The 19,061-nt window shown below is 43.4% G+C and overlaps 1 protein-coding gene across 1 annotated transcript in view; it reads right to left on the reverse strand.

Annotated features, from left to right (window-relative positions):
- ADAMTS3 (ADAM metallopeptidase with thrombospondin type 1 motif 3) overlaps nucleotides 1-18,472 on the reverse strand; it is a 285,859-nt gene extending 267,387 nt beyond the window's left edge. Inside the window, exons 1-2 of the mRNA XM_040237040.1 lie at nucleotides 17,863-18,472; nucleotides 16,534-16,561 (exon numbers count right to left, since the gene is read on the reverse strand). Coding sequence (XP_040092974.1) covers nucleotides 16,534-16,561; nucleotides 17,863-17,931 — 97 coding nt within the window. The 5' untranslated portion in view covers nucleotides 17,932-18,472. The remainder of the gene's footprint in view (nucleotides 1-16,533; nucleotides 16,562-17,862) is intronic.
- Nucleotides 18,473-19,061: the final 589 nt, after the last annotated feature.

Genomic DNA, 19,061 nt, shown 5'->3' on the forward strand with positions numbered 1-19,061 from the left:
CCATGTGTAGAGTCTTCTCTTGTGTTGTTGGAAGAGGGTGTTTGCTATGACCAGTGCATTTTCTTGGCAAAACTCTATTAGTCTTTGCCCTGCTTCCTTCTGTATTCCAAGGCCAAATTTGTCTGTTACTCCAGGTGTTTCTTGACTTCCTAGTTTTGCATTCCAGTCCCCTATAATGAAAAGGACATCTTTTGGGGGTGTTAGTTCTAAAAGGTCTTGTAGGTCTTCATAGAACCGTTCAACTTCAGCTTCTTCAGCATTACTGGTTGGGTCATAGACTTGGATTAATGTGATATTGAATGTGGTCCACTGGAGAAGGGAATGGCAAACCACTTCAGTATTCTGGCCTTGAGAACCCCATAAATGGTATGAAAAGGCAAAATGATAGGATACTGAAAGAGGAACTCCCCAGGCCAGTAGGTTCCCAATATGCTACTGGAGATCAGTGGAGAAATAACTCCAGGAAGAATGAAGGGATGGAGCCAAAGCAAAAACAATACCCAGTTGTGGATGTGACTGGTGATAGAAGCAAGGTCCAATGCTGTAAAGAGCAATATTGCATAGGAACCTGGAATGTTAGGTCCATGAATCAAGGCAAATTGGAAGTGGTCAAACAAGAGATGGCAAGAGCGAACAATGACATTCTAGAAATCAGCAAACTAAGATGGAGTGGAATGGGTGAATTTAACTCAGATGACCATTATATCTACTACTGCAGGCAGGAATCCCTCAGAAGAAATGGAGTAGCCATCATGGTCAACAAAAGAGTCCGAAATGCAGTACTTGGATGCAATCTCAAAAATGACAGAATGGTCTCTGTTTGTTTCCAAGGCAAACCATTAAAATATTACCCAAGTGCAATATTAAAATGCAAAACTAGGGACTTCCCTGGTGGTCCAGTGATTAAGAGTCTGAGCTTCCAGTGCAAGGGGCATGGGTTTGACCCCTGGTCTGGGAACTAAGATCCCACATCCCTGAGATGTAGCCAAAAAAGTGTAAATAAAATAAAGTGCAAAACTCTACAGCTGTCATCCCATATGGCTGAAGGGCCACAGTTACAGACATGTAAAGGTTTTTGTGAGCCATAAGTTCCATAAGCACAAAGAGCCAGGGCCACGGTAAAGCCACATTGTGGTCACTAATTACCCAAGAATGACACAGAAGCAGTGAATTTTGATACAACCCACTGGCATCTCTGCATGCCTGGTCCATCCCGCTCTCCTATGCCCAGTATAGATGAACTGTCGGTGATCTTACTTAGGAGCAAAGCCTCCACTCGTGTACACAACCTAGCCCCTCTTGCCTTTCCAAGACAGCTTCGGCAACTGTCCTCTCTTTCTTTCCTCATCAATTTTCCCTATCACTAGACTATCCCCACCAGCAAATAAATAAGTTGCCATATTTCCCATCTTTAACAAACACACAAAAACCTTCTTGATGCCACATCCATCTCTAGCTAATTTCCTATTACTTCGCTGCCCTTTACAGCAAAACATTTCCCCCAAAATTGACTGTATTAGATTTCTCCAAATCCTCTCTTCCCAATCTTGTTCTTTCTTGAACCCAGTCGAATCATGCTGTTGCCAAAGTCACTAGTAACTCCGCAGTGCTAAAACCGATGGTCCAGACTCCATCTTCTTACTCGCTCTGTTTCTCTTTCCTAAGAAACACCCCCTTTCTTTAGCTTCCAAAACACCATTCTCTACTGGTTCTCATCTTTTTCTCGGTGGTCTCCTCTTCTCATTCTCCCTTCTCACATCCCTCTATTCTCATGACTGATACCCACTGGAGTGCCGCAGGACCTGGTCACAGACTCCTCTTCCGCATGTACCCTCCCTAGCGTGGTGTACTCATTCTGTCTCATGACTTCGAATGCCTTCACCGTGGTATACCTCCAGCCCAGGATTCCTCCATAAGTCCTTCTCTCATCAATTCAACTGCCCCTGGATCCTCTCCCTGTGCATAGTCACTAGGCACACCAACGGATCCAAAAGTGAACTTCCCACTCCCAAACTTGCACCGCCTCACCATGTCGGTAGATGGCAACTCCATCCTCCCAGTTACTCAGACCGAAAACTCGACTAAATCATCCTTAATTCTTCTCACACCACACACAAAATCTTTTAACAAATTTTATTGACTCTACCTTCAAAATACATCCAGACTCTGATGACTGCTCACCACCTCCCCTACTGCTACCCTAGTCCACACCACCATGCTCCCCTTCACAAGTCGTCCTCAAACCAGAGCCAGAGGGATACAAAGGGAAGATCATGTCACTCTTCTCCTCAAAACTCATTTCGCTCAGAGTAAAATGGCTTGCAAGGTCCAGCACTGGGAAATCTCACATCTCAAGGTCACTGTGCTCACCATTTCCTCTGCCGAAATATCTTCCCCTGACAACTGCATGGCTCAGCCCTCCATGCCTTCAGGTCTTCACTTAAACTTGGCCCTCCCACTGTCTTTCCTGACCCCAGGAACCATCTCATTACTATCTTGCTTCTGCATTTTACTTTTCTCCATAAAACTTGTCACCATCTCACATACTATATATTTTATATATGTCTGCTTGATCACTTCTTAATGTGCATACTTAGTCGCTCAGTCATGTCCGATTCTTTGCAACCCCATGGACTATAGCCCACCAGGATTCTCTGTCTGTGGAATTCTCCAGGCAAGAATATTGGAGTGGGTTGTCATTCCCTTCTCAAGGGATCGTCCCAACCCAGGGATCAATCCTGGGACTCCTGCATTGCAGGCAGATTCTTTACCATCTGAGCCACCAAGAAAACCCTTGTTTCTTTATTATACCTGCTAGCATCCAAGCTTCAGGGGGAAGAAATTTGTATCTGCTCTCCTCACTATAGTTCTGCAGTGCCTAAAACTGACTCTAAAGTCACCCAATAAATATCTGTGAATGAATAAATGAGAGCAACTTGAACCTAAAGAAGCACCAAACAGTAATTATCATCAAGTGATCGATGACAGCAAACCACACAAGTTGTCATAAACCTCTATAGCCCGAATCTGCTTGAAAATGTGGGGGATATTTCTCACAGTGTCTGCTGGCCTATAAATTCAAACATTTCACAATATCCTGAACTTAACATTTTAAGCCACTAAGAACAACAACAAAAGTGTATCTAATCATTAAAACAGACCTCCTGGAATGCAAACACAGAACCCCCTCATACCAAGGAACCAGAGGCAGGAAATTAGCCCCTCCTCTGCAATCCCTTTGGATATTCATAGAATTATAACCATACAGTCAAAAATAAACAAGACCTTGAAAAACCATCTCATCCTTGCCTCTTTCTTACAACTAAGGTATCTCAAGTAGAAAACATCATGTTTTCTTAAGGTAGGGGTGCAGTGCCTTTCACCTGCTCCCATTCTCTGTAAGGGAATATTTTTCTCTGAATATCCTGGCCTCTCTGCCCTCCTTAACTCACTCTTCCCCAGTGAAGAGGCATGATGGATGTGAATAGCCAGTCTGGGAAAAATAAGCAGCCTGTGAAGCTCAGCATGCCCTCACCATCATTCTTCCCAGGAAGGAAGAACCCTGTCCTTTCTGATAAGGACCATCCTCTTTCACTTCACGCCCGCATATCCCGCTTCAGGCCCTGTCTCAGCCCAGCAGTCCTGACACACTCATATGGGGTGAGGTGTCTGTCAGCTGGCCCACTGCCTGCCCCATACGAGAGCCCTGTGCTCCACCCTGGCCTCTTTTGTAAGAGATCTTTTAACCATGTTTTCAGATTTGCTATTTCTCAACATGTTCAGACCAGGCAGGTCAGAGGAGTATGTTTAATTGTGATTCTGGACACTAAGACTTTTTATATTATCACTCACCTGAAAAACTTAGAGCAATAGACTTTAATTCACAGACTTGCTGTAAGAATTGAATGGCCTAATCCAAAGTGCTGAACACAGTATCCAGCACTTAGTAAGTGCTCAATAAATGTTAATAATAATTAATATTACCCTGTTATTTTTTCCTGAATAGTTTCAACCGCTGCTGCTGCTGTGGTAATAGTTTCGACTAACTGATCATTATTTCAGGATAAGATTAATTAGAAAACTGATATCTTTATTTCAAAGTCAGACCTGAAAATTGCTTAGGATACTATCTACTAATCAAATCCCTCACTTCACACATAAGAAACTGAAACTCAAAGTTAGGTAATTTAGCCTGAATCAAAAAGTTATGTCGTCATTTAAGGCTTTCTGCATTCTGCCTCTAACTTCTTTTTGATATCATCTCCCATATTACCTAAAGCAACATGCTGATGTGCTCACTACACCTTAATCACAGCACTGATTAATCACTCTTGCCTTTAAAGACTCCTGCACTCTACTGCATGGAAAGGTCTGTTGCTTTCTCTCCATCTACTCAAAGCTAACCCAAGCATCATGGCCTTTCTGAAGCCCCAGCTTTTCCAAGAAAACTTCCCTGCTTACTTGCCTTAAAGTACAGACTTCATGGTCTAAGCTTCCTACCTCTGTCATACATTGTCTGCATAACAGTTATAAAATAAATCCCTATGTGTGAGAAGTTACATGCTGATGTCATGTCCTTTCAGAGATTTTAAGCAATCTGGGGCAGAAGTGTGATGTTAAACGTGTTTAAATATCCCCAGTGTACACCAGTTTTGGGGGAAAAAAGAAATTAACATCTATTTTTGGAAGTGGGAATTCCTGGGGGGAGGGCTCTCACAACATGACCCCATGACCCAGGCTTTGGGATCATTTTAATGCCTTCACACATTTGGCCACATGCGCTCACAACTGAGGACAGGCAGCTTGGTATCCTTCTAAATATGTTTCAGGACGCTACACAAATGTAGCGTGTAGCATCTTCCAGAGGAGACTAGATGTCCCCAACACATTACGAAGACCACAATCTAGAACAGCAAGAAAAAACAAGCCTTGAGTAGTACAATCAACAGTGCTAGGACCAAGAATGGCTGCAGAATAAGGTTCTCATGTATCACAGCAATTTTTAGCTGATCTAATTAAAACCAAAGCTACCCCAAGTACACAGAATATTGGAATACTTGTGATTGATGCAATGCGGCTTTGCGTGCTAAGTTGTCTCAGTCATGTCTGAGTCTTTGCAACCCTATGATCTGCAACCTGCCAGGCTTCTCTGTCCATGGGATTCTCAAGGCAAGAATACTGGAGTGGACTGCCCTGTCCTTCTCCCGGGGATCTTCCCAACTCAGAGATCGAATCCGTGTTTCTTATGTTTCCTGCATTCAGGTGGGTTCTTTACCACGAGTGCCACCTGGGAAGCCCAACGTGGCTTTAGTTCCCAAGTAAAGAAGGAAGTGGGGTACGACAGTTTTACATGAAAAGTCTGAAGTCAAAAAGCACTGCATTTGAATGCTGGTTTCAAGCTGATGTGCTCTTTGGCATCCTGTGAACAAATTACGAAAATACAAGGCTCAGACAGGTTACCTGTAAAATAAGAAGAGATAAAACCACATAAAGGGCTTGGTCCATCTAAGAACATCTCAGTAAATGTAAAGTTAGCTGCTGCTACTATCCCCATCCAGCTAGAGCTGTACAAGAAAGGAAGTCACTTGTGTCCCAGCTCCCCTCGGGCCTCTCCCCTCTCCATCCCCAACCCAAGCTATTATTTCTGGTGGTTAGGAAGGATCTTGAACACCATGACACCAAATGGCCTAAAGTCCATGGCTCTACAAACCCATGCTCCATTACCCAAGTCAGAGACTGGGATTCTCTCCCACGAATTGGCTGATTGCCCTACTATAGAGGCAGTCACACAGGCAATTTCCTTTATCAGGTATAAATTCTCAGTATGCAACAATCTGGCCACAAGAATGAAATCAAATAAGCATTTTCAAGATTTGCTCAAGAAGCCACTCCAACAACAACATTTCCAAATCCTGAGCCAAGGGTAAGAGAATGAATTTCATTAGAAATGACAGGGGCCAGCTGTTTCAAGAGAGATGTGAGTGGGGTGAAGAGTGGACATTAAGAGGACATTACATGCCAGAGGCCTCACCCAGGCTGTAAACACCAACGGAGATGGGGACACATCTTCTCTCAAAGGCAATTAAAAATTAATCATGATAACAGGCTGAAATTCTGAATGCAGCCAAATTCCTTTTTCCTCACTTCATCTCCTCTAAGCTGTTATCACCACAAGGCAGAGAAACACTTTGATGTCTTTTACTTTAGTTGCAAACCTATTTTCACAACTCTTGTGGGGGGGTTGCTTTTTTTTATACTCATTATTAAGGAAGAACAAATACTTGTAAACTTCAAAATTCTTCTCATTGTTAAAAAAATCTGGCTTTTTCATAAATATTTGTTGCAATTGCACAATGTTTATGTTCAAGAGAGTCATTTAGGAAAGAACAGCACATTCTTTAGCATTCCAGAACATGAAATCAGGTAAGAGGAGATCTTTTAAGAAAAGAACAACTATTTTACAGAAATATATCCAAGTATTTTCTTTGTTTGCTACATCTTAAAATAATCAAATAATCAATAACAGGCTAACGAGTTTTGGGGGGGGGGGGTTTGCTGCTGTGCTGTGTGTGTGCTCAGTTACTCAGTCATGGCCAACTCTTTGAGATTCCAAGGACTGTAGCCCACCAGGCTCCTCTGTCCATGGGATTTTTTGGCAAGGATACTAGGGCGGGTTGCCATTTCCTCCTCCAGGGGATCTTCCCAACCAGGGATCGAACCCCCATCTCTTGGGCCTCCGGCATTGCAGGTGGATTCTTTACCACTGCGTCACCTGGGATGCTCCTTTACTTTATTAAGTGAGACCGAAATGCCAAAAATCTTAACATTTCAATCTCAGTTTTTAAGAAGCACTTTTACTGGTTATATTTATCATCATTGGAAACTTTACAGATGCAAGAGAATTATCAAACATTCTAAAAATTAATATTTCTCGTATGTCTTACAATTTTTTGATGGATAATACTTTCAGAAACTAATATTGAGTCTAGAATTTCAAGCCAGGAAAAGTAGCATTTATCCCCAGGGCCAAAGGCTGAGGAAAATATGACAGATAAGAAATGTGGATAGCAGCTTTAAAGGTTTTCACTGAAATGTTACTTGTGGTAATTATTTTTTCCAAATCTAAAATAGTCTGGTTCATGGTTTGACAAAAAGTACAAAAAACCATCTGATATGAAATAACCGACCTTAACTCCATCTGAAGACTTAATCCCTCTTTGCCATGTGATGTATTTACATCTTCCAGGAATTCAGACACAGACATCTTGGGGGTCCATTCCTCTGCTGGCCACAGCCACCAGTTCCCATCAAGGTGCTGGAAGTCCTCACAGCTGTGGTGTTATTGGACATTTGTGACTTCCAGCATCCATCCCCTCTTGTTCTTTAATTGAACCTCAGTTTTCCCTCAGGTTAACTGTCTCACGCTCCACCCTCAGCTCCTGCACATAAAGAATGAAACATCTCAATCCGGGCTAACCTGAGCACTGCCTCACTGAGCACCAGGCATGGCTTGAAAATAAGTTGTTTTTTTTTGTTGTGTTTTTTTTTTTTTTGCAAGAGCCTGGCACGTGCACTTTTAATTAATACTGGTAAAGACAACAAAAAAGGAACTTTTCCATGTGTCAGCAGCAACCCAATTTCCTCCATCCCAAGATATAACATTTTAGACTCTTTTTGACTGTTCCATTTCTTTTCTCTAGGATGTTAGAGCCAATCCCCAAGGAGGAGGACTGTCAATAGGTAATATCGTGGTGAAAGATCTGCAAGCATGGGGTTCAGGAGAGGGCTCCAGGCTTAGGAACTAGGATGTAAATCAGGAAACCGAGTGGACTGTCGTGACAGGGGCAGCTCTCGTGGACACACGTTCACTGAACGGTTTTCCACACCTAATGATAAAAAAATGACATATGACTCAAGCTGAGTAGCCAATAAAAGCTCTACCAGGAACTACTACTGGAGCTGCCAGGACAGAAGTGTCTTGTCTAGTAGGGTGAAAGGTAGGATGATAGCCTAGAGTTGCTGGGGATGGTCTTTGCCACAACGTGGAGGGCTTGGATGATCACAATCTTATGCTACTAGAGAAATAAAGCCAATGCAAAGGAAAAATGAGAGCGAAAGAAAGAGAGAAGGAAGAAAGAGAGGAAGGGAGAAAAGGGACAGGGGAGAAGGAGAGAAGGAGAGGCAAAGGAGGAATGGGGGGAAAGAGAGAGATTGATTTTTGACATGATTTGAAACCTAAATCCAGCTATACCTGACTTTGATTATCTGATCAATTTTGTCTTCCTTAACCACTATCAACTGAGTTCCTGTTTTTTGCATCCCAAGGAGTTATGATTAACATAAGAACTTTTGCTCAGTGAAATGGAAAAAAGGGGTTTCAATAAATAAAGTGAAATGAAGAAAGAATTATGTCCAGTATATACAAAATACAGTTGGTATGGAATCCACATGGAATAACTGTTTCTGCACTATTCTTTATTCAACTCCTCCCTCTACTACTATATTCCAATGAGTTAAGCAACACTATGTTGAAATGCCAACATGAAGCTAATACGTGAAAACAGAACTCTTAAAGACCTGTCACATGGTAAGTTGAGTGGCTGGATAGCATACAAGTCCGTGACACACTAAATTAAGGTACCTGGAAAGCCATGGTGGCAGGCAGACCTATCAGAAATGTAGGGACTAGCGCGAGGCAGCTCTCCTCGAGTAAAAGTGTTTTTTAAAAAGCACAAGACTAAGACATACCCATAGGTAATAGGTAATAATAATATGTATTATTCTAGCTGGCTCACCATGTGGCAGCATTATATGAATCCTTTAAAACTCTATGAAATAGAATACTTCAGTCACATACAAGACAAGGACACTTTTACAGGTTAAGGTCATCAGCTAGAAAGTGGTACAGTCAGGATTTTAAACCACAACCACACAGTGAAAAGCATCTGTGCTGCTGACCATTTGACAGAGGAGAGGAAATTAATATTAGTTGGTCCTCTAAGAGAAGACTCTTGAGAGTCCCTTGGACTGCAAAGAGATCAAACCAGTCAATCCTAAAGGAAATCAATCCTAAATATTCATCGGAAGGACTGATGCTAAAGCTGAAGCGCCAATACTTTGGCCACCTGATACGAAAAGCCCACCCATTAGAAAAGACCCTGATACTAGGAAAGATTGAAGGCAGGAAGAGAAGGGGACGACAGAGAACGAAATGGCTGGATCATCTCTGAGAATCACTGAATCAATGGACATGAGTTTGAACAAGTTCTGGGAGATGGTGAAGGACAGGGAAGCCTGGCGTGTTGCAGTCCATGGGGTCACAAAAAGTTGGAAAGACTGAGCGACTGACCAACAAATCCACACACTGGTTAGATTTTAGATTAAGGAATGTTACTCTACTTGTAAAAAACAACGGATATTACATATAAAAGAAAGAGAATGCAAATTCACATGAATAATCATTTCAATCATTCTTTTATCTTTATTTGTGTGCATTAGTACATACAAAAATATATGTATTAAATATGAAACAATTGTAGGCAATGTGGTTTATCATTCAAGTATTTGAAGATCCATATGTTTAATCTTACTTTACTTTCTAAAAGTTTCCTAAATACTCTTTTTGTTTTATCAGTCACTTTGAGAACAAGACTATTTCATGCTGCTCACAATTTGTCCTAAATTCCAAAAAGATTCATCATGCTGAATTTGTGGCACTCATTTTTATACACAAGACACTGATATTTTACCACAAATCTCTCCTAGGGCTTTACAGTGAGTCAGCAAAATGTGTAAACATATTCAGAAAATCAGGATGGATCAATTACATGTGGGAACAGAGATTCCTAAGCTAGGAAACTCCCCACTCTTTACTAGCCATTCTAAAGAATATACATCTCTCAAATTCTGTTCTAGGAGGTGGACAAGTCATCCTGCAGTACTGATAAAATTACAAAACCTTTCTATAATATGAAAGTGATAGTGAAAATCGCTGAGTTGTGTCTAACTCTTTGCAACCCCATGGACTATACTGTTCATGGAATCCTCCAGGCCAGAATACTGGAGTGGGTAGCCTTTCCCTTCTCCATAATGGTTCACATTTGGATGTACTTGATACCTAAAAAAATGATTAATTCATTTCATCTTTCAGAGACTAATAACTAAATACTTAAAAATTATGTTCAAACATCAAGAAGAGCAGAACCACATCTAAAATTAAAATATTTTAAATCAACACTTTCCTATATATTGCTAGTCAGAATTTGGGTCTTAGAAACTTCTTCAAAAGTCACTTGTCAAAACGCACCCTATTAATTCGGTTTTACTCAGATATCAACTTCTAGGACTCTCCAGAAGTAGTCACTGGAAATGTAAGCAATAATCTGCATGCAACACTGTGTGGCAACATCCATTATCATAAGAAGGCGGAGGCCATTAGGGAAATGATCACACAAATTAAGGTTAATCAGTAGATGGGGAAACAGTGGAAACAGTGTCAGACTTTATTTTGGGGGGCTCCAAAATCACTGCAGATGGTGACTGCAGCCATGAAATTAAAAGACGCCTACTCCTTGGAAGGAAAGTTATGACAAACCTAGACAGCATATTAAAAAGCAGAGACATTACTTTGCCGACTAAGGTCCGTCTAGTCAAGGCTATGGTTTTTCCAGTAGTCATGTATGGATGTGAGAGTTGGACTGTGAAGAAAGCTGAGCGTTGAAGAATTGATGCTTTTGAACTGCAGTGCTGGAGAAGACTCTTGAGAGTCCCTTGGACTGCAAGGAGATCCAAACCAGTCCATCCTAAAGGAGACCAGTCCTGGGTGTTCACTGGAGGACTGATGCTGAGGCTGAAACTCCAGTACTTTGGCCACCTCATGCGAAGAGTTGACTCATTGGAAAAGACCCTGATGCTGGGAGGGATTGGGGGCAGGAGGAGAAGGGGACGACAGAGGATGAGATGGCTGGATGGCATCACCGTCTCGATGGACATGAGTTTGAGTGAACTCCGGGAGTCTGTGATGGACAGGGAGGCCTGGCGTGCTGCGATTCATGGGGTCGCAGAGTTGGACACGACTGAGCGACTGAACTGAACTGAACTAAACTGAATGATGCTTATGAGGGGTTTGTAATGATACGGAAAATTATACTAAAATATTAAACAACAAAAAGAGGTATACAAAATCCCCACAATCTGTGTATTAAAAGAAGATTGAACAAGAATATTCTAAGTTATAACAAGAGCTTGATATCTGGAATGATTGTCTAAAACCTGGGGAATACAGAAAAAGAAGATAACCACAAGAGGCATGTCTAAAGCATCTACAGTCAGAACCATAACTGATTAATTAAAAAGCACAATTCAACAACTTAGAATAGGAGTACAGCTTAAAAGTAAAAGCTGATCTCTTATTAGAGGAAGTCTAAGATGAGAGTTCCCCAAATTCTGGTAATAACAATCCTTTTTGAGGAAGCACTGGGATTCCATTAAGTCCTCACTGTCAATAGATCCAGTCCAAGCAGTACAACCACACTCTTCATATTGAAACCACTCATGATTTCAGCAGGCAATTTGGAACTGTCCCTGATGGATTTCCAAGGTAATCTGGGTTGGCTACCCATAAGCAAAGAGTGCTTAAAGATAATCATCCTGGAAACAGAGGTGACCCTGGAGATTTCATAACATTTCTGAGCAATATCATGATTATATGGTACAAGGACAAAAGAAAACAGTGAAGTATGGGGAGGAAACAGTTCAGCTAAAGAGCAGTAAGTTGCCAGTGATAGGTAACATACTGCACCTAATAACATCTTTACATAAGACACTTAAAGCACTTAACTTAGATCATTATGGTGCTCAATGGTGGGATAGGAGCTAAATCAGTAAAGTCAAGTGTATGATCTTTAGTTACAGAGAAGAGCAATGGCTTAGGTGGCTGAAGTTCTAAATTTTACAAGGGATCCCTTTAAACTTCCTTTAGACCACATTTTTAGTGTTGCTGCTGGCAAACTGGATTGACAGATTTCGATCGTTGCTTATCTTATTTCCACTGATGCCAGAAACATGGAAAGTTATCTCAAATAGACTTCAGGGTAAAATTAGCGGACATTTCAAACTTGCGCATAATTCAATTCAACTTGACTAATACTTGTGGAACACAAACACAAAAACATAAAAAAAAAAAAAAAACAATAACCCTAAGTCCTTGGCTTTGTGGAATGAAAAAGGAAGTCACAAGGAGCCTTGATAACACTGAATAATTAATTGTACATCCATTGTCTCTATCCTCATTTTCCTAGGGATCAATTAAACCTGGAGAGGGACAAAGAACAAGAATATTTTAAGAAAACCAGAACACAGGCAAATCCTAATATGCTAATAACCTGGTTACTAGATCTATGCACTGGACAACAGATATTTGAGAGTCACAAGGTACCAAGCCCTGTTTATGTGCAGGAGATAGACACAGCAGTCAAGACAGTCTTTGCTCTCTCAAGGTCTACATTAGTGGAAACACTTATTCTACTTATTCTACGCCAAGGAGAAGGTAGAGTAACTCACACTTCACTTTGAAATGAGTACCTGTAAATAATGAAAAATTATTTCTCAGGAAACCAGATAGCTGAGAGTATAAATTAGCAACTTCGTTTGGTTAAGAATGAAACGCAATGGAATTTGAAACCAGAAACAGTAATAGGGCAGAAAAAGATTGACATGTCCCAATTCCAAGAGCAGGGGAGGGGGTGGGATGGGATGGGAGGGAGAGGGGAAGTGGCTGAACACCAAAGCCTCAGAGTGATTTTTCCTCTGATGATACTCAAGTGATCTCAAAGCCGTGGTTTATGAAACAAAAAGACTCAGAGAGTTCTTTTTCAGATTCTCCAATTTATACCGAACTATGATTTATTTCCTAAGCCACATGTGTCACAGAGCAAAACTCCTTATCCCATCAGGCCAGGCGGCAAGCTACCCACAATTACCCTAGGCAACCTACCAAGGTCATAGTCTGAGTCAGAAATGAGAGTTCCCTGCTATGTCACAGAAGCATGCTACCTATCTCATGAAACACATTTACACATGTATACACAGTGCACACACATTCACATATGCACCTATATGTATGTGTGTGCACAAGCGTATGTGTGTGTGCATATACGTGGATGTATGTATGTATGGGTATATATGGATGTATGTATATCCTGTGTATGGGCTTCCCTGATGGCTCAGTGGTAAAGAATCTGCCTGCGATGTAGGAGAACACGGGTTCGATCCCTGTGTTGGGAAGATCCTCTGGAAGTGGAAATGGCAATGCACTCCAGTATTCTTGCCTGAAAAATTCCATTGCAGAAGAGCCCGGTGGGCTACAGTCCAAAGGGTCACAGAAAGTCAGGCATGACTGAGCAACTGAGCACACACATACACTGTGTATGCAGGTATGCATGGGTGTATAAATGTATACATGGGTGTAGACAGGTAGATGAGGCTTCCCTGGTGGCTCAGCAGTAAAGAATCTACTAGTAACGCAGGAGATGAAGGTTCTATGCCTAGATCTGGAGGATCCTCTGAAGAAAGACACAGCAACCCACTCTAGTATTCTTGCCTGGGAAATCCCATGGACAGAGCAGCCTGGTGGGCTATAGTTCTTGAGGTCGCAAAGAGTCGGACATGACTTAGCAACTATACCACCAGGTGGACAGCTCCTCTCTGGTGAACAAAAGAGAAGAGAACTAGATCACAGATCAAAACTTATTTGTCTGTTTTCCTGAGAGCCAAACATACTTTCCCACATAACAAAAGGGCATTCTTCCATTGGGTGGAGAAAAAAGTAAAGAAGCCATATCTCCTACTCCACACTTAATGGATGACATCTGTATACACTCCAACCTGCCCCCATCAAAGACTGCCCTCTCCACACTTGATGGGTGACATTTGTATACACTCCAACCTGCCCCCATCACAGACTGCCCTCTCCTCAACTAAATAAAAGCCTTCCTAGTCCAGAGGATTGAAGCACATCAGATATATATTTTTAAAATTTGTTTCCTAAGGCAAATACTAAAAAGTGTACATTATTTTTGTTTATAAAAAGCATTTAAAAAATGGCAAAATTAAGCTATCCTATTAGAAGCCACCTTTCATACAGGAATCCTGCTAGGAAAGTGACACAAAGCACTAGTAATGTTCTTATTGATCCAGGTGCTGGTCACCTAGAAGTGTTCCCTTCGTGAAGAATCAGCAAAGTGTACACTTATATTCACCACCTGCATGTGTGTGTATACATAGAGAGAAAGTATTCTTTAAATTTAGCTTCCTAACAATTTGTGATCTGTTATTAATTTATATTTACTCTTCCTGAGACATTCACAAATTATTCTGAAACACGGAATTTTACCTAACCAATTCGTAGATCAGTAAATATAAACTCATTAATTTTTCTAATTTCCTAATAAGTTGTTCAAAACTACTTTTCAATCAATTATTGGAAAAAAATTACTTAACTATATGTAGAAAAGTACACTTTACCAAACCTCCAGGTTAGCAATCCCTTGATGCACAGGGACAGGAGAATGAAATCTCATTACTGCACATCAAACTTTTAAAATATATTTTACAAATAAAATTTTAAATCCCTCTTAAGAAAACACAAATGATTATAACCCAAAGCCAAATGATACACTTTTGCTATCACAGGATTCATGAGTCAAGTCTCCTTTCATCTATATTTCTTCCCTTCAACTCAATTTGAAAATGGTAAGTAAAACTGATAATAATCAAAGAGAGAAATCTCGTAAAGCAGAGGCACTTGCTGAGAGCAAATAAACTTGCAAGGAGAAAATAAATCTCCAGCAACACAACCTAAGAGTGCCCTGACCTCTTCTCTTCTGTGCTGTTACTCATCTCCCTCTTATCAAAATAAAGCAGACCGGTACTCCTTTCTTCCCTGAGGACAAGAGCTACCAAAGTAGTTTCTGTTAGCTAAAGGACTGGACCACTGTCTCAACCAAGGCCTCTTACATATAAGCATGCTGAGTCTATCTGAAAATTTAATCAAAGCAATATATTTTATTCCTTGTAGAATGAGTAATCTTAAAATAGTTTTTTAATTTACATATTGAAATGTTAGGACGTTTAAGTAATCAAATGTTTAAGACATAAAAAGTAAGAGCTTTCTTTTCCCTATTTGCTTGAAGACTGGTTAGAAAGGAAAAACTCCTTCTTTAAAAAGATCACATGTTGATGGCTGAATGCTATCAACTACAAACGACAAATGTGTCTTCATAGACATTGTATTTTCAATGCAGTATTCAGTCCATCTCCTCCCATCTGTTCTCCTCTTCCTGTGGAGGTCTAAGCTTGGGGAGGAGTTCCAACAATGCCAGGCACTGAAGGAAGGGAGCACTGTGACACAGGGTGACAGGCGGCTACATACAGATGCCTCTGGGCCTGGATCTTGGGACCCCTCCATTTAGTTTACACCTCTGGAGTCCCCCATCTCTCCACTATGCACTATAGCAGGTTGCTGTATAACCTCTCAAGCTTCATTTCCTTCAAATCTAAAATAGGCACAAATGTGTCCCAACCTCCTAGTGCAGTTGTGACAAATAGATGACATAAGGCACATCAAGCAATTAACACTCTGCCTGGCACACAGCACATAGGCAACAATTTGTGACTAAGTCTGCAGTAATAAAAACTTTTCATCTAAAAGATGACTTTATAGTATCACTTGACAAATACAGAATACACAGACTACTGTGCCAAAAAGAAAATTATCTTTTAAAGTAACTCAAGTTAACTGTGTATGAAAAGACTGAATGGAGCCCAGCTTCTTGACAGATGACTTTCAGTCTCTGAATTCAGAACAAATATATTATTATACACAGCTTCCAAAAAAAAAGACCACGGACTTTGGAGGGACATTTTACAGGACACACTCTGTGAGCCTCAGTCTCCTCACCCATAAAATGGGAATAAGTCCTTTATCATCAGGCAATACGGAGGTTTTAGATGTTATCTGCAAAAGGCCTAACATATCTTACACAATAGCAGAATGATTTTAAAACAGATGGTATAAGAAAAGTCATCAGAGGGATTATTCAAAGCTGGAAAAAATTTTAAGAGAAAACTTTCCATCATCTGTACTTTATTTTTCTCTTCTTTGTAGCATTCTTACACTTTCTCTTCTAATCAAATGTATTCCACCTAACCTTACAGAAGTTGATTTCATTTGATTATCTCTGTATCTTCTTCCAGTCCCTCCATCACCTTTCAAGTTCCTACCAGTGGCTTGTCCAAAGACAGATAACAAATTGACACCTGAAAAGTCCAACTGCAGGACAATTTTTACAGCACTACAATTCAGCCTGAGGAAAGTGACTCCCTCCTCTGTAAAGAGGAAGAGAAGAATAGGAATGTTCCTGGACCACCAATTACTTCTTTAACCATCAATGGGAGAAATTTCAGAAACAATATTTTGCTTAGCTTACTTCATTCCCTACCAAGATAAGAGCGACATCTGAGAATAAGGCTTACCTATTTGCACCATTTCTTCATTACCAGCCTGGAAAGGAGGGGGGAAAGTAAGAAAAAGAAACAGTTACTGGGTTTCATCTTATCACCTCATGCGTTTTATTTCTACCATTAATGCTTTTCAGGAGCTGACTAATCAGGCGACGCCGGAGACTGGGATTGGTGCCTAACCGCTGCACCCTGGTTTGTAGAAGGTTCCTGTGACGGGGAGCACGAGCCAATGCAACAGCAATTTGGGACAGGGTGTCGTTTGCTCGTTTTAACTTTTAACATTTACGAAGCCAGCAAAAATAAATCCTGACACTCAATATTCTCTTTGGAAAACTCCAGATATTGGATCAGGAGTAGAAAAGAAAGTCTCCGAATTTATATGTGCAAAACAGAAGTCTAAATCCTGATTGATCAGATTTGAGGTCAGGCAGCAACTAGAACGAGTCTCTTACTTTTTCACCCTATGGTCAGACCCAGCAGACCAAGAGACGCTACAAAAAAACTCACGGAGAAATTCTGTACCCAGAGCCGCAGCGGCCCTGCGCTGCTGTGACTGACTACACAGGGCTCGGCTCGTCCCGCCGAGCCTTCTCAAGGACTCTTCTGAGAGCATCGGGCTTCACCTTGAGGCTCCAAAGGGTGGGGGCTGGGCCGAAAAGAAACAGAGCAGTACTCAACTTCGCTTTAAAAAGAGGAGGAGTTGTGTAGAGGGGGAGGGGAGAAGAGCGGCCGGCGCCTCCAGCCTCCCTGCCCAGGAAAACGCAGGGCAGGAAACGTCCCCGGGGGCCCCCCTCCCCAACTGTCAAACCCCAGCCCGGCCGCGGTACTCCCAGGACACGTGTCTACTGGATCGCTCCCTGTCCGGCCCAAGGATTTCCTGAAACCCCCGCCTCCGGCTGCCCGAAAAAAGCTGTGAGTCAGTGAGCAGGAGAGAAAGCCCCGCGAACTCGACTCCGGCTGATGCAGTCGGAGCCCTGGGATCCTGGACCCAGCGTCCAGAACTTCATTCAAGCGCCCACACCGCCCTCCGGAAAAGGGAAACCCAGATGGCCCGGCGAGGATGCGAATTGGCTGCAGTCGGGTCACCGGGAATTGTTCGGAATGCCGCAAAGTGAAGCCCGAGGGGTGACAAGCCTGGGCTCCCATGCAATGTAACCCCCTCCACCCCCGAAAGCCCCGCACGCTGCGTCCAGCCCTCGAAAACACCGACCGTGAAGGCACCAGATAACAGGGAAAGGGTGGGAGGGGGGAGGAGGAGAGAGAGGAGGGGAAAGAGGGGGAGGAACTGTTTCGGGGAAAAGGTTGGGTTTGAGTTTTTTATTGTTATTATTTTCCACTTACTTGTCCATCAGCTGAAGTCTTAACCTCTACCAGAGCGGCTGCTATCAACCAAAGTGACAGGAGAACCATCACGAGTCGAGTTCACTTTTCAACTGCTGGGCAAAGCAAATGCCCAGAGCAAAACCTTCCCCCCCAAAGTAAGTTTCTTGGAAAAAAGGAAAAAAAATGCAGAATTAAAAAAAAAAAAAAAACTGATCTTCCGTGCTTGGCTTCAATGAAAATGAAATCTGAGCTCTGAGCCTGGCCCCCTCTGCTCTGCAGTTCTTTCCACTTCACCTTCTCACCCCGTCCTCCCAAACAGAGTGTTCAGGAGAGAAGGTGCTGCGAGCCGGGCACGGGCTGCGCCGGCAGAGGCGGTGGGGGGGAGGGACGAGGGGCTTCCAACTATCTCTGTCCGCAGCGGCTTTTTTCTAGGCTTTTCGGGCACCGTGGGTCCCTAAGGTTAGCGCTGAGAATGCTTGGGTCCCCAGGAGCACGGCAGGGGGAAGTATTAGCGAGAGAGACGGACGAGCGAGCGGGAGCGGGAGAAAGAGGCAGGGAGAGGGCGCCTCCGCGACTCGCTCCGAGGTGGGGGCGGGAGGAGCCGGAGGGGAGGAGGCAGGCGGAGGAGTGGGAGGAGTGGGCCGCTCGCCGGCTCCCGTGGCTCGCCGAGCGGTCGTCTGCTCGCTGCCGGCGACCCGCGGGGCGCTAATAAGTCGGCCGGACCCCCCCCTCGACCCGCGCCCGGGCGGCCCCTCCCGCCGCGGCGCCCACGTCACGCGGGGCCCGGGCCCGCGCCCCCTGCGCACCCGCCGGGACGGCCCGGGGCGGGCGCTGCAGGCGCGGGGAGGCGTGGGGAGAACGGTCGGTGCCCGCGGCCGGCCCCAGGCAGGGTCGGGCTTTGAAGCCGCACGGGGGCCGGCTGGGGAGGCAGGGCGGGGGCGCGGGGGGCGCTTGAGTGGCCGGGATTTACCGCCCGCACCGTTCCCCATCCCGGAATCTTCTCCTTCCCCGCGACGGGGCGGAGGAGATCCCGGTGGCGACCCCAGGGAAGCCGCTGGCCCCGCCTGGAGGGACCGGCTTTGAGTTCATTCTAGGAATTGGGAGGGTCCGAGGGTCGGTCCTGGGCTTTAGGAAATTGACCTCCTGCTACCCTGCCTGCTCTCCCAGCCGGGTCTCCCGGGGAGAACCGCCCCCCCTCCCCGGGCCCGCCGCGCCCC

Source organism: Oryx dammah, unplaced genomic scaffold (genome assembly GCF_014754425.2).
Source record: "Oryx dammah isolate SB20612 unplaced genomic scaffold, SCBI_Odam_1.1 HiC_scaffold_3, whole genome shotgun sequence".
In the NCBI taxonomy this organism is placed as follows: Eukaryota; Metazoa; Chordata; class Mammalia; order Artiodactyla; family Bovidae; genus Oryx; species Oryx dammah.